The sequence below is a fragment of the Micromys minutus genome (genome assembly GCF_963924665.1).
Source record: "Micromys minutus genome assembly, chromosome: 29".
In the NCBI taxonomy this organism is placed as follows: Eukaryota; Metazoa; Chordata; class Mammalia; order Rodentia; family Muridae; genus Micromys; species Micromys minutus.
The window spans coordinates 36,367,273-36,383,872 of record NC_137964.1 but is presented as its reverse complement, the minus strand read 5'-3'; the positions used below and the strand labels follow the sequence as shown (position 1 = coordinate 36,383,872).

The 16,600-nt window shown below is 49.8% G+C and overlaps 1 protein-coding gene across 6 annotated transcripts in view; it reads right to left on the bottom strand.

Annotated features, from left to right (window-relative positions):
- FBRSL1 (fibrosin like 1) overlaps positions 1-16,600 on the bottom strand; it is an 82,700-nt gene that overhangs the window by 60,631 nt on the left and 5,469 nt on the right. For 5 of the 6 annotated variants that reach the window (XM_080940808.1, XM_080940805.1, XM_080940809.1 and 2 more), the window contains exon 2: positions 8,399-8,599. In XM_080940808.1, coding sequence (XP_080796934.1) covers positions 8,399-8,599 — 201 coding nt within the window. Of the gene's footprint in view, positions 1-5,463; positions 7,633-8,398; positions 8,600-16,600 lie in introns of those variants that run through there. The other variant, XM_080940810.1, reaches the window with a different exon arrangement.

Genomic DNA, 16,600 nt, shown 5'->3' with positions numbered 1-16,600 from the left:
CAACACAAGCCCTGTCTGCTATTTGTAGAACTATTCCATTTCTCTGTGTTGGCAGGTGGTTTAAAAGACTCATTGGGCTGCTACAGCTCCCTGCCAATCCTTGTGAAAATAAAATGAGGCCATGCTGGGGTTTAGGCCTGGAGCATCCCTCAAGGCCCACATACTAATAAGGCTCAGCCTCTGGAACTGCCGGGACACAGTGGAAACCCTAGAAATCACAGGTAAGAGACCAGACTGAACCTCTGAAACCATGAGCTCAAATCTTTGTTTTTTCCCAAATCTTTCTTACAAGCTGTTTACCTCGAGTATTCTGTCACCATATGTAATATGTAAAGTTTACTAGTTAACAGACTACTGGCTGATTACTCTCCCTAATTCACAGCTTGAGAGCTTGGTAGCAGGAGTCTTTACCTATGCCTGCCTGGCATAGTAGGCCCACTGAAGGGAAGCTTAGGCAGTGTTTGGGATGATTGTGTTTCCACACTCAGCAGTGCTGGAGAACTGAGTACTGGCCATCTTCAGGCTTCTCTACACCCTCTAGGATTCAGATAGGTAAGTTCTGTGTCAAGGCAACATGTCCTGGCAGAGGCATGAGGAGTTAACAGGAGACAGAGACTAGCAGGGATCTAGGGATCTCCTTCAGGAGCATGTGTCCAATGATCTGACTTCCTCTTACTAACTCCTGCTTTCTAGGGTTTCCACTGTGTCCGAGCAGTGCCAGAGGCTAAGCCTTATTAGCACATGGGCCTTGAGTATGCCCCAGATCTAAACCCCAGCCTGGCTCCATTTCACTCATAGATGTCTGCATGGAGCCGCGGAAGCCCAGGGGAAGTTCAGCAGCCTCCTCCCAGCCTGCACTCTGGGTCCTGAATGCACATCCCTGACCCAACCCAAAGGTGCTTCTCCACAATGCTATCACACTCGAAACAGTCTGGCTTGGCCACAGCAGTGCTAAAGGGAGGGACTTGACCTGCAGACAGAACAAGATGAGCCTCCAGGGTCTGGGCCTCAAACCAGCCAAGTAGTATGAGAGGAAGAAACCACCAAAATCATAGTAAGATTAGTAACCATCACACATTCAGTTTAAGTCTATCAGTACCCTTTTATGTTTTTAAAGACAGGGTCTCAAGCAGTCAAGGGTGGCCTTGAACTTACTATGTAAGGTAAGAATGAATTATAGGGTAGAGTCAACACACCCTGCTAACTTACTCTTCACCTCTCCACCTCCATATCCTGGAGAAATATGTGCAATTATGAACATTCTCACTTGTTAGGGAGAGACAGAGGCCAAGAAAGGGGACGCTGCCAAGCTAGAAAAGGCAACAAGGGGAATGAATACCTTGTATACATGTGTGCAACTGTCAAAAATAAAAATGTTTTAAAAAACGAAGTTCCTCCTACTATAACACACATGCATACACACACACACACACACACACACACACAGAGAGAGAGAGAGAGAGAGAGAGAGAGAGAGAGAGAGAGAGAGAGAAACACCACTGGAGGGAGTATAAAGGTCTTATCCAGTCCTCAGGAGAGCAGCCACTTCCAGCTTACTGAGCAATAGGGGAACCATAGGTCTTGGGCCCTGCTGAGAAAGTGGCTTGGCAAAGGTGGACAGGCATGCAGCAATTGCAGAGCTGGCTTTCAGGAATAGGGACCTCCCAATGCCTGAGGTGGCAGAAACTTCTAGCCACAATGGTGAGCAGACACTGCCAGATGCCAGCTAAAAAAAGACAAAGCAAGTCAAACTCACCAGTCCTGATATCCTTGAAGGTGGGCTGTCGTGAGCTAGATTCACAGACCAGAAAAGGAACAGAATTGGTTTTCTGAGAGACAAGCTCACCTCCTTCAATGGGATCTACCTTGCCCCAACCGCAAACCATGGCAAGAGATTATAGCTAAGCAGGCGGAGAAAAGCTCCTGGTTAGTGAGACTAGATAGGCCTGGTTGGGGAAAGGTGAGCAAAAGGGTCCACACACAAGAACAGTTAGAAAATAAAACCCACAAAGGTGAGTTATCCCAAGTCAGGTCCTAAGAGATTGCATACAATCCTCCTGAGGTGGGCAAGAAGCTGGGCTTCAAACTGGGGTAGAGGGAACACTCTAGAGACTCTCACACAAACCAGACTTACAGGGAAACCCCACTGCCTACCTATAGGCTAGCCAAAGAAAGCAGGACTCTGTGGAAATGGCCAATGGTATCACTACTGCCTGTGTTGGAATCCTGGTTTGGTTGTTTGGTATGTTGATATTGGGGAAATTATTTGGCTGTCCGGATTAGAGACTAAACAAGGGGTCAACAACAGTAAGCCCAAATTACCAACAAGAGTGTTGTGTAACAGGGAAGAGGAGGGAGCTGACCGAGGAGCAGGAACTGGAGATGGCAGCCACAGAGCAGTTCAGACTGACCGACCCTGCCGTCCAGTCAGCAGTAGAGACTGGTTACCACTACGAAGAACAATTTACCATATTCCTGCCTCAGTCCCCCAGATGTTGAAATCATAGGTATTGTGTACCTAAATTTTTTGAGGAATTTATTGGTATCATTCAGTTGTTAACTTGGTTGGGATAAACCCATTCCTAATCATTTATCTTGTGTCTGTAGCACCTAAGAAATGGCAGCTTGTTTTTTCTTGGTTAATTTAGTAAAGGATTTCTCAGCTTTATCACTTGTCCCAGTTACTTTCTATTGTCAATTTGGCACAACCCAGAATCACCTAGGAAGAGCTCTCTCTCAACTGAAGAAAAGCCTTCATCAGATTTGACTGTGTGGCCATTACCAGTCCACTGTGGGTCTACCTCACAGACAGGTGGTCCTGGGCTGAATGGGTAACCTAGCTGCACTTGTGCAAGGAAGCAAACCAACAAACAGCCTTCTCCCATGGTTCCTACCTCCAGGCTCTTGCCTTGGACTCCTCTCCTGATGCTCTTCAATGATGGGCTACCTCTTGGAAGCGTAGGTTTCACAGATTTGCTAGGAAGTCTTTTCCCCCATAGCTGCTATCACTGAGTTGTCTGAGGCCCTGTATTCCACTAGCTCCCACCCCTAACACATGCTTCCTGTATCCTCAGACCCTGTACTATACTCCGTGTAAAACACAGAAACACACACACACACACACACACACACACACCTCAGTGATATTTTTAAACACAAGATCTATGTAGTAAGGCTGATCTCAAATTCTTCAAGTCTCTCAAATGCTAGGATCACAGGTGTGTACCACAAATCAATTGCTGATTATTTTCATAATTACAGCTTAAAACAACACTTTAAGTAAGCAAACTTAAATGATATCTAATGTACATCCCAGCACTTGGGAGGCAGAGGAAGGCAGAACTCTGGGAATTCAAGGACAGCCAGGGTTACATGGAAAAAATGCCTCGAAAAACAGAAAACCTCATTCTGATTGTTTACTTTAGCTGTGGCTTATAAGACATTTCGAATCTTTGCAGCTCACATGTTATTTCCACCAGCAGCAGCTCTGAGTCCAAGCCCTACCCACACTTCTCTATACCTATTTCTCTAGAAACTGCCAGGAGCTCCTGTGGACTTTCCCCTCAGCTCTGCCAACTGTGAGGGGCGTCCACCTGTCACTTTCGCTTCAAGCTGAGGGCCACTGTGCCACTTGTGCACTGGCAATCTGAGCCCGTCTGGGGGGGGGGGGTTGACAGGCAGGTAGAGATCTCCTAGGTCAGACCAATGCACTTGCTGTACCCAGGGGCAGGGGCAGGCACTACCTTTCACCCAGATAAGCTGCTCCAAGGCCCGGAGACATTGTCCTGTTTCTGGATGGCCTTGCTTCCTTTGCCAAGGCTTGGTTGTTCCCTCTGTCATATGCCCTTCTAAGATAGCTAGTTTGTGGCCCCTGCAAACTGGAATTTGTTGGGACTAGTTTCTGGATAAAACCTGGTGAGCAGGTTTGGGAAGACTGGTAACTTCACAGGCTATGTTTCTAACATGTAGGGCAAGACTACCATCTGTCTAGCTAGACAAACCTTTGCAGCCTTGCAAGGCAGGCATGCATGCACTCACGCAAATGCCTTGGGGAGGTAATGTTCAAGGTAGCCTCTGCTTGCACTCTTTCCTCCTAGGCTGCCCCAATTCACATTCTAACTCAGCCACAATAAAACCCAAGGATCATTCTGATCCCAAGCCCTACAACAGGGGCTGCCTAACCTCCCAGGGAACTACTCACAAAACTCACCTTCCTGTTATACTCAGTGGGGACCCATTAGCTTCTTCAGGCTCCCCTGCCCTCTTGGTTATGCTACCTCACTCACAGCTAAGGAGAGCTTCACTGTGCCTGGTACAAAGTAGGAACGGCCCTAGCAAGAGTAAGTAGATGCTGATGGCCACTCAGATGATGGCACTGCGCCCACCCAAGGTCCATTTCCAAAGGGTCTTCCAGTGACCACCCATGTCACCCCAACTAGGATGAGTCCACTGCCCCCCCACAGCTGTCAACACCCCAAGCTTCCTTTCAGGGCAGCTCTAGACATCCTCACCTCAGAACCCATATCCTCAGCCCATATCCTGACAGGCCCACATAGCCTTTGGTCAGATAAGTTAGCAACACTAGAGTCTGACAAATCCAGAGGAACCTGGATCTCTAGTTACTCAGCTATCAGCATAACGCAACAGCAGATCCGAGACAGGTTCCAGAAAATGGCTCATGCATGTGACCCAGCCATTAGGATCCTGGTGATGCTGCTCTCCCCATGCTGGGTGTAGTCTTTGTGTGAATGTATACATTTGAGTGCAGGCATAAATGTGGCAGGGCCTGCCTACAAAGACCCAAGAACAGTTCTCAAAGAGTCTGTTCTCTCCTGCCACCTTGTGGCATCTGGGCATGGGGCCTGTGCATAAACACGTCCCTACCTGCTAAGCTATCCTCTGGCAGTTCAAGCAGTCTTCCTTACCAGTCTTTTATGCCAAGTCCTAAAAACCCAGCTAGCCATGACAACCTTAGCCATCCAAGCTAACAACCGGTCTTTCAACCCTGAAACAGGCTAAACAGTAGCAGTAGAGGATTTTAACAGACTCTGGCTTCAGGCAGGACAGAAGGACCTGTGTGGGTGTAGTGCCTCACCAACAGGATTTCCCTAATCCTTGTAGGTCCAAGGATACCCCATGCAACCAACTCTCCCCAAAACACTGGCATGGGTAGGCCTGGCTCAGAGGGACACGAATGCTGCCCTCAAGAGCTCCACCTTAATAACTCAACACCCCCCTCAAACCTCTTATGCCTGGGTCATGGCCGGGACAGTGCCTTACAGACCCATAAGACCCTCTATCTAGCACTTTGTAAACAGAAAGCCAAATCTAGAAACATAAAGCCACTCAAAGGAATAAATCACGGGACACAGGTTGTCTATTTAAATTAGAAAACACTAGTACTTTTATAAAAATGGCATGGCACTTTTTATTTTTATAATCAGAAAAATAAGTCCCAAAAATCTCAGTTCAGAGGCTATACTTGAACAACAGGAACACCATCAGGGTAAACAGGTACCAGGTAAGACTGGGGCCCTGGCCCACTCAACCCACAGAACCCCAAGTAGGCCGCACAGAAGTTCCAAGTCTAGTGTCTTCTGCTCTGGTCACTTCCCCTTCGGGGGCTCAGTTTAGCCACTTGGACTCCAATGTGGACTGACCTGAGATGGGATCGGGGAGGGGATAAACAACCCCTGACCACAGGTAGTGTGGGCTATGGGATAGGTGCAGGCCCAAACATGTCTCTGTAGTAACAAGTGTCAAAATCAGGGCTGAACACTGTTAGAATGGGAACAGAGTTCAGATAGGGGCTTCCAGTTGCCCTACCATGCCTCTGGGGTGGAAGAGCCCTGAGGTGGGGAAGCAGCCACTGAGTCACCACCCCTTCACATGTCTCTGGAGGAACTTCAAGTAGACACTAGCATCATCCCACAGCCAAGAAAACTGTGACCTAAAAACCGGCCAACCAAATCCAGTGTGGCCCTGAGTCACCTAAGCTCAGGGCAGAGAATACATTGGTGGGAAGAGGAGGAGACAGGAGAGTGAGGCCTAGGCTGGCACTTCATCACATACAGGCATACATGTACACACCATTCACACCTGCACACATGCACGAGAGACTCAGATGCAAAGACAGTGTTGGCAATTAGAGGCACCAAATGCTGAGGGATCCCAATAGCTCCAAGTCCTTAGGGTGGCTGTGTAACCTCACCCAGGAGTTGTCCATCACAAAGCAGCACATGTGAGGAGCACAGTAACGCCAAGAGGCCTGACACTCATAGTGGGGACAATGGGACAACATGGAGTTCCTCTCTCCTGATACGATGGGCCAATCAGCCAAAGTAGTCTGGAACCATCCTCGGGGCAGTCTGGGAAACCGTCTCAGGCTTAAAGAGAGCCTGCTCTCACTAGTGCAGTCCAACTGTAGCATACCTAATTCACCCAGGAAGTTATCTACAAGCCTCAGGCTCCAGGACTCACAGATGGGGCTTGACGGGCCACCCCTGGGGCAGAGTGTCGAGTCCACTGTGACCTCAGGGGCCTGAAGGGATGGCCCAATATCGAAGGCCGGGGATGACGAGCTGGCACCAGTCCCAGCAGGGACTGCCGTCTCAGCTGACACAGGGGCCTCAGAAGAGGCTGGGGGGCCAAGCTTGGCTGCCCCAGAAGTGAAGGGCGATCAGGAAGAGGAAGTAACGGTTGGGGTTTTCGAGGCTGGTCTGGGCCCAGAAGTGACCGCAGGGGCTTCTTTGGGCCCATGAGGGGCTGTTTGGGTATGTGGGATTGCTCTGGGCTAAGACGTGGGCACTTCTGTTGTTGTGACTGTCTAGTGCTCAGCAGGGCAGGCTTGGGAGGACTAGTTTGTTCTGGGCTTTCAACTAATTGCTGAGGTTGCTTGGGGCCCGCCGATGACTGTTGTGAGCAGGTAGGCTGGCCCAAGAGGGACCTATGGGGCTGGCTCTGCTGACGTGGGGCCAAAAGTGCCTGCTGGGGGCAGCAGCACTGGCCTGAAAGGCAGCTGGTGGGACGACGGCGTGGTTGCAAGGTCAAAGTCCGAGGGGGCAGGCACTGCTGGCACTGGACTAGCAGAGACTGTGGGGGCTGGCAGTGATGTCCTGTGGTAGCCCTACAGAGCTGGTCACAGGCACACAGTGTGGTCCATGACCGTAAAGGTTGGCAACGGTGCCATACGGTCAGTAGAGACCGGCAGAGGTGACATGAGGCCAACAGGGACCGAAGTGGGCGGTGGCGATGCCATGGAGTCTGGATGGACCGCAGGCGCTGCCTGGAGCCTGGAAGTGCCAAGAGTGGCATGCGGGGCTGAGCCAGGCGTGAGCGCTGGGTCTGGCTGAGCTGATCTGGGGCCGGAAGCAGAAGCTGGGGACGATGGTGCTGACCAGGGCCCAGAAGTGGGCGCCGGGGTTGGCAGGGCTGTCTCAAGCCTAGAAGTGATCGATGGGGCCAAGCACGCTGACCCAGGGGTGGCCGCTGGGGCTGGCAGGGCTGCCCCGGGGCTGGGAGGGGCCCCTGGGGCTGGCTGGACTGGCTGGGCTGTTGCTGCTGCTGGTGCTGGGCCGGGCCGTTCTGGTGCCAGGGGCTGGCTGGGAGCGGCCCCCCTTCTGGGGAGCACACCTGCATGGAAGAAAGAGTATGTGTCTACCTGGGCAGGTGCGCCAGCGGACCCCCCCATCCTGCCCAGGCCCAAGACATGCCATTCCCTCTCCAGAGCCCAATCCCAAAGGAGCTCAGAGCAGAGGGCTTAACTGCTAAGAAAACCCCTTTCCATGAAGAGAGCATAGAAGTAAGGGTCCCCAGGAAAATGCAGCTGCAGCACTGAGCCATGACCCAGGACAGACCCATGCTCAGCAGCCCAGCCCAGCTTCCACCTGCTCTGACAGACCTCATCTGGGCAGGAACGCTCCTCCAGGGGGCCATCCTTTTCCTTGGTTTCTCCTCTCACTCCTGGACCACCAAACCTGAAGCCTTTGGCTGAACATTCCCCTCTCTTAGCAGGAGCATGGTCCCCCACATCCATTTATAGAGACACTCTAGATGTCTCCAGACACCTAGTCGGCGGAACCTGACGGACGCAGTGGGAAACGGGGCCGGCCTATCAGCTTGGCACTGTCACCCATCCTGGCCAGCACATGCCCCTGTACTCCTGAGGAGAAGCAATAGCACTGGCCAGGTAGGCCTTTCCAGCTGGGTAGACAGACAGATCCCCGAACCTCTGTGACCAGCCTGGCTCCTGTCTACCCCATACCCCAAGCCCAGCAATGATGGAGAGCATTGCCAGGCAGGCCAAACGCCGAAGGGTGGGGTCCAGGTTCGTGTATAGTCCTGGTACAGATCCCACAACTGCAGAGGTCTTGAGTAAGGAAGGGCACAGAATGCTCACCTGTTTGGAGGGCTGCAACGGGACTTTCCTAGTCCCTTCATCACAAGTGGGCTCTGCATCCTGCCCTGGACTGTCCACCTCCAGGGGCTGCCTGCTCTCACTCAGCTCCACAGATGGGCAGTTTTCTGACTCTCGGGGCTTCTTCACGAGGCGTTGATCCCATTTCTCCTTCCGCTCATGTGGCTTCAGAGCCATGTCCTTCTGCAGAGAAAAAAGGGAATACCCATCAACCTGTGAGAACACCCTAGGAAGAGGGAGCAGGTTCCAAGGGTATATGGTGACTCCTGAGCATAAGGAGCCTCCAACTTGGAAAGGCCATGTTTAAAGGAGAATGGACAGGCAGATGAAGTATGAGGCCCAAAGTTCCTAGGAGCATTGTAGGATCTTCATGTATGGCATACCTGGGAACTCTGAGGTGACATGTTGGCCTGGAGCTCACCAGGTAAACACCCAGGAAGTGCCCCTTGGCAACATGCTATATAGAAAATAGGAAGTGACACCAAATTCCCCACAGAAAGTTACCCTTCCAGGTGACCATAATTCCCTACAGTTCTTCCCAGTTGACATACTTTATTCCTAGATGACTAATGTGTCTTGCCAATTATTCTCAGATTTTTAAGGTTGTTATGGTCATCTGGTCTGTCTGTGACCATCTACATTCCCATCTTCTGGGGCCCCCACTTCTGCAGCAATAACCAGCACTCATCCCAAATGGCAGCACAGAAGTGAGGTAAACACGTGCTCCCCCAAAGCAGTGGCCAGTGAAGAGGTCTACAGAAAAACAAAACTTTCCACAAAATAGAAAGTCTCTGTGTGTAAGGGAACATCATGAGGAAGCCAAGAGAGCCACCACAGAGCCACTCCGAGAAATAGAAGATTTGAGTCTCCTGGCTTGCCTCTCTGCAGTATACACAAGTATGTGCAGGTTCTGACCTCATTGTCCCCACACCGCAGACTGTCTCGTCACCTTCCCACAGGGCCCTGCCTGGGCTGCCTGCTGCTAAGGGCTGAGATGTACAAAAGCCAAGATTTACAGAACTCTGATGTTATATAGCTGACATGGTATTTCCAGGGTGTATTAGACCCAAAGCCTAAACAAACTGAGGTCAACTTAACAGATACCAAGAAATAACTGATTAGGATACCAGTCAGGAGGCAAGTCCTGACTTCCCAAAAACCAGAAAGGCTGAGGAGAAGAAATAGATAGACAGGGGTGCTGACAGCCACATGGCTGCAGAACCAGGACCTGCCTCAGGTTTAACTTGGCTATCCTCCTCTGCATCTATTTGGCACTTTGCTTTTTAAAAAGACAAAAAAGACTCTACTGGCCCCTCCAATTCAGCTTGTAAACTGTAGTCTCATCTCACACATGGGATTGTTTTATTGGCCGTCTGTCCCCCTTAGCCTAGGGAAAGGATGGTGAGTGACAGACAACAGCTAGTCCCCTACCCTAAGAGAAGAGACCTTCTAATTTTCCTTCATGAATGTACCTTGGGTGTATACTAGCCCAAGGATACAAAGGTGACTCAAGGGGTATTAGCAGGGCTGTCACCAAACCTCAATTCCGAAACTCCGGTGTAAACTCACTTTAGTCTAACATATCAGGAGAGCACGGGAAGTGAGAGGCTGGGTCTGGCAACTCGTCCCATTTATCCCAACACTAGGATGCAGAGGCAGGTGAATTTGAGGCCAGCCTGTCTACAGAGTGAGTTCCAGAAAACCCCATCTCAGAAAAACAAAACAAAAAGAGTGCCATCCAGCCTATCTTGGGATTAGTGGGCCATTCTGTCTGTCTGGCCACAACACTACCCAGCAGAACCTGTCTCTAAAACAGAGCACCAGTGAGGGAAGAGATCCTCATTGCTCTGACCTATACTTAATACAGGGCTGTTTTAGCTGTTCTACAATCTACCTCCCCCTACTGGGTAAAACACTGAAACTGAATCTCAGAGGTTGTGCAACCACAAGCCGGGGCCTAGACAGCCAGCGATGGAGCATGGGGTGCTGACTGCAATGTCAGTCTAATGTTCAGGTCTAAGAGAAAGGCAGGGCTCTAGAAGGACTGTCTTCAAGTGGACCAGGAAAAGTATTGGCCACTCAAAAGGTGCCAAGACACCAAGGAAAGGCTCGAAACACTCATAGATTGCAGAAGTAAAACTTAGGTTTCATATTCATGGCCCAGTGTGGTGCCCTACCTTAGGCATTCTCTGAAATACTCATTGGATCTGTATAAAACTAGTACTGAGTATCTTAAAACTGAATGTAGCTACTAAAGGCTCAAAAAAGCCAACCAAAAAGTAGTGTGGTCTCTAGTGCCCTAGAGCCTTGTGCCAGGAAACCCCCTCTAACACTCTGGGGAATGGAATGCATTACCTGCCTGAGCTTCTGGCAGAAGTCAAAAGCTGGGCCCACAGGGCCATCCTACCAGAACCTGTAGTACAAGATGGAGCTCACAGATCTGATTATCACATGCATCAATGTTAGCCACCAACAGTCTACACACAAACCCCCACTATGGCAACAGCCTCACAATCACATGCCAGCCTTCAAACATGTGTTTCCCTCCTCAGAAAGAATACCAGAGCTGAGTGCCTATTAAAGGAAACCGTCCATTCAATTTTCTTTTTTCCCTTTCTGGTTCTGAGAGAGGGTTTCTCAGGTAGCTCTGGTTGTCCTGGAACTCACTATGTAGACCAAGTTGGCCTCAAACTCAGAAATCTGCCTGTTTTTATCCCAAGTGCACCACTACTGCCCACCCCCCATCCCCGTCCAATTTTCCAATGATGACTTAACTAATGTGATGGTTCCCACCAAGTGTTCCTATGCAACACCAACTAATTGCAAGCACTACAGTAAACCAACCACAGTGAGACTTGCTTCTCTTTGGGGCTCAAGCTGCTTACCCCAAACATGGCCCTCCTGAGGCTCAGCCCACTTCTTTTAGCCATGAAGGTACATGCTCATTCCTCCTCCTTGACCAACAAGTCAAGGCTGTCCCTTTTGGCAAAGCAGAGAGAGGCCTAGCCCAGGAACCGACTGATTCTGGAGCCCAAGAACCTTACACAGACAACCACTGCTCTAACATAAGGACCCCTTCTGACCAAACCAACTATTTAAAAATCCCAGCAGCTGTGGTGGTGCACACCTTTTATTCCAGCACCCAGAGAGGCAGATGCAGGCAGATCTCTTGGTGGCCCTGGTCTACAGAGTAAGTTCCAAGACAGGCAGGACTACATGAAGAAACCCTATCTTGGATAAAAGAAAAACAAAAAATAAAACTACCACCACAAACACACACACACACACACACACACACACACACACACACACACACACACACACACACACGAGTTGGAGAGATAACTCTGGTTAAAAGCACTGGCTCTTCTTCCAGAGAACGTGGGGTCAATTCCCAGCACCCACATGGCAGATTGTAGCTGTCTGTAACTTCAGTTCCATGGGATCCGATGAACATGAAATAAAAATAAATAAGTTTCAAGAAAAATCCCAGTGCTGGAGAAATGGGTCAGTGGTTAAGAGCACTGACTGCTCCTCCGGAGTCCTGAGTTAAATTACCAGTAACCACATGATGGCTTACAACCATCTGTAATGAGATCTGATGCCCTCTTCTGGTGTGTCTGAAGACAGCAACAGTGTACTTATACATAATAAAAAATAAATCAGTAGATCTTAAAGAGAGAGAGAGAGAGAGAGAGAGAGAGATTCCAGCAGCCCTCACACTTCACCTCGTGCTGGACCTACCTGATTACTTGTTCTCTGGGCTGCATGCAGCTGGAAATAGAGCTCAGATCTTCCTCTCTACAGCTCACCTCTCCCAAATGGCTACTGAGTTTCATTCACAGAACCTGTGTCACATGTTCCCCAGAGGAATATTCATCTCTACAGGCCCTCAAGACCTCTTGCCCGCTCCATAAGGCTCTAGACCACTGCACCCCATCTCTGACGTCTCCAAGTTCATGGATAACTTGCCTACTCATTACCCAGATGTCAGCAGGCTTTAGTGTATAGGCCAAGTATGGAGTGTGGGCTGCCCTTATGATATAGGGAGGCAAAAAGACTGCTCCTACAGAGCTACTGCTATAGTGTTGGGGTCCAGGAAAAGTTGGGGAGGCCAGACAGCAGGGGGTCCATGCACCACAGTTCATCCTGCAATGCTGAGCCAAGTATACTGGTCATTCCCTTCATCCCTTCAGACCTCAGTCCAGTGGCTGCACCATGCACAGCACTGTCTGGGCAGATAAAGCAGACTTTGCTCTATAGCTAAACAAGGTGCAGAAGGAATGGAGCAGACATCACAGTGCTATTCATTCAGGGAGGAGCTGCAAGTAGACACGGAAGCATGCAGACCACTTGTAAAAAAACAACTTAATCTTATCCCTGACTAACTTACGGAATAAATGAGACTCAGACTACGGTTATTTTATTTGGCTTTGACAATTAATGGGGTGAGGAGGGGGCATTAACCACTTCCAACTACTTCCATCTACCCTTCCAACTGCTGGCCTGGCTACCTCCCCAGCAGTATACCCCAGATACTTGCTGTTTCTCCTGGCCAAATGCTCATGCTCTCCTTGTGGTGGCTACCTTCCTCCTCATGTTCTCCTACAACCAGGTTATTCCAAGCCAGCCAATCTCTAATCCCTCCGATAACTAGCAGTAGTTAATTTTATTTAACCAATAGGGTTTTTCCCCCATTTTTTTATTACATTCCAGTCGTGCCCCGCCCAGTCCCCCATCCCACACAGTTCCGGGTCACATTCCTCCTTCCCCAGGCCTCCCAGAGAGTACTCCACCCCACAAACATTTAACCAATAGTTTTAAATAAAGGAACAAGGTTTGCATTTAAAAAAAGCTTGCAAATGTGATAAGTCACGCCTAGGCCTAAACCTTCCGTTAGAAGTTAGCATTACAATACATAACAAAAGACCAAACCTAGAGAGCTGCAAGGTTTGGTTCACGTGGTGTGGTTACCTACTGTGTATGACCCTTTCCGACTCCTACAAGCTCACATCCATAGCTGGCCTGAGCAAGAGTTCTGAAATCAGCCTCCACAATCAATACATCCACAAGCCTAACATTTCCTTCCTTCCTTCCAGGTCCAATTTGTTGAAAAGCCATGATCTGTTCAGACAGACTATATAGCCTTCAAGTCCCTCTGTCCCAGTCAGGATAGACTGGACCCTCAGTGCTCTCCCAAGAGGTCAGTACTCCTGAGGGAACAGTCTACCCAAAGCCATTGTTCCTGGCCTATCCTCTTTAGCCAGAGACAAGGCAGGCCAACAATTCATCTGTCTACGCAGCACTCTCTCCTCTCAGGCCTGGGAAGACATACCTCAAGTCAGCTTCCTGCCACACTTCCAGGCCCCTCCAAGCTTCAGCACAGATGCTGCTCAGCTGTCACCCAGGGTGTCCCCCAAAGCCTCTTTTGTAGTACTAGGGCAGCTGAAGCCAAGCCTGGCTGTTTCTGATGCCACAAGTCTGGGACATAAAAGGATCTGGGTGAGTTAAGATGGGGGCGGGAGGGGCCTGCTCTCCTCTGCACTGGTGTCCAAAGCAAGTGGCCCAGTTGTGGTCCAGCAGTGACTATCTACTAGGGTAGACTGAGTCTAAAAGGCAGAGCCAGAGGGCCCTAAGCCATGTTCATTACAGGACTCTCATCCTACTGTCCAGTGGCTGGGAGAATAAGCACATGCTAACTCAATACCCTTCCTGAAGATAAGGAACTAAGGCCCAGAGCAGAAAGGAGGGTTCCCCAGCAGTTTACAGATGTCCCTGCTAGACCTGGCTGGCAAGGGTGAGGGCAAAGGGCCTCTTCCTAGGAGCTAGGAGACAGTGGCTGTACTGCTGGAGGATGTGCAGAAGCCCTAAGACAGGTTCATGGTGCTCCTGAAACCCTAAAAGAAAATGTACGTTTTATTCCTAGGTGACAGAAAACCCCTTTGAAGCCTTGAAAGCAAGTATATTCCCAACTTTGCTTGACCAATCCTATGTCAGATGGATGGGGAAGCTAGAGATAGCGAAAGATACTACCTCATCAGAAGTCACTGTGTTCTTTCCCTGTCTGGGTCTGGCCATTCAAGTCCCAGTTCTAAGTGTATTGGCAACATGGAATGAGAGAAGGGCAGGTCATACAAACAGAATCTGGTCAAGGGCAACCAACCAAAGCTCTAAGTATAAGCAGTACTCTCCCAGAGCAAGGGGGGGGGGGGGCAGGGTGGCCAAGGCAAATGAAAAAGACCCCTGTGAGATCTCTCTGGCTTTTAAAGAAAAGAGCCTGGGCCTTTTGAAGATGAGGAAATTGTCAGGATGGAGAAGAAATTACAGGGAGGAGTGAGGACCACAACCAAAAATGCAAAGAGCTGGACATAGAAAGCCAAGAGTCAGCTGGTCAGTCAGATGCCAAGGCAAGTGTTACCACCAACACTGGACAAAGCAGGAACAACAGGAGCTGGCCACTCTCTAGGAATCGATGCCTGGATCTCACCAGTGACTGACTCACCAGCAGTCTACACTCAAAAATGTCTGTCTGTCTGTACCTGTTTCTGCACATGGACGAGAACATCACTGCAGCCTCTTTAAAGGTTACCAAGAGAATAAACAGCAAATTAAATCCCCCAACCACCTTAAAGACACTGTACCAGGCTTCTACCCCAATGCACAACTGTATACACTACACATCTGCAAAGACACCTGTCTGGTCTAGAAAGCTCTGCACATGAGAGGCCACAAACTCAGCAGCTCTCCATCAACTCAACAGAAACCACACTGAAAAGCTAATGTTGTACTGAGGAATACTTAGTACCTAACTGGTATGTTTTCCTTTTTTAACATCTCATATAGAGCATGGCACTAGAACACTACCTGAGACCCCACAACACTCATTTTACACTGGTTTAAGAAGCTACCTTGAGTACTTTGGGGACCCCCTGCCTCCCCTCCAGACCTTAGCTTGCCAACCTGAAATGGACACTTTCTAAGCTGCTACACCATGACCAACCTCCCCCAAAAACCACCAGCACTTCTCTATTTGTACTTCGGCCTTCAAGGGGACCTGAAACCCACCATTCTGTGACTTTCTCCACAACCCCCAGACTCTAACAATACCCCTCAATGCTCTGACACTCACTGGTGACAGACCTTACAGGTGACCTTTGGGGCTGGCATAGATAAGGGGGAACGAATAGGATAGAGGCTCACCCCAATATTCAGGCCAGGCCTGCCTGCTCATGTGCTGTGACAGACCGACAGCAAGAGACCTGGTGAAGTCTGATGGGACAGATACCAAAGCCTCACTGCTTAGATACTTAGGGACTTCCAGTCCTGCAGACTGAAACAAAGAATCCTGTAGTTAGTTAGGGCTGAGGAACAGGCTCCTGGCAAAGAGTGAGCCTACATGGCATCACCTCCCTTACCATACCAATCTGAATCTCTTCAAGTGTCAGAATTGCCAGGCTTCTTGCTGGGTGAAGCAGATCTACTCCACATACCCTTAGGCTTAGCCTCTACAGTCAAGGGCTGCCTTCTGTTTAGCTTAGAGAGAAAGTAGTTTCTGGCTCAGTCAGGTGACAGCACATACACCCGTGGAAGGTCACAAGGGTCCAGAGGCAAAATTTCACATGAACGGCTACAAAGCAGTTCTGGGGCCTACAGACTGATGTGAGAGCCAGCCAGGTACCTGCAGTTCCACCATGTCTGACTAGTGTCACACCCTCTACTCTAGCCACACACAGCCTTCATCTCATCCCTCCTACCCCATACCCCAGCTGCCACACACCCAATACAACTAGAGGTTCTAACCCACCGAGCAGCAGTTGATCCGGTGGGTGGAAGTGCTGTAGGCTAACACTGGGCCTGGATTCAAGCTACTGGATCACCTTGTCAGGAGCCAGTAGCTCATGGAAGGGAACAAGGAAGTTTTCCAATTACAGTGGAGTCTGGATAGAGGAGTGCTAAGGTAAGCAGCTTGGGTCACTGTGACTTGAGTGAACTAAGGCCCCTCCCAGACTTCTGAATACTACAGCCAGGCCGAAGTGCCCAGGCTTCAGTAGATGGGCACTGCTCTATACCATGTACATACCAATATTAGCTTCTGCTCACAGGTTGCCTCCTGAAGAGGCTTCCCGACTCAAAAGCCAGGCCTCACCACCAACCACACTGACCAACTTGTCACCAGTTAATAAG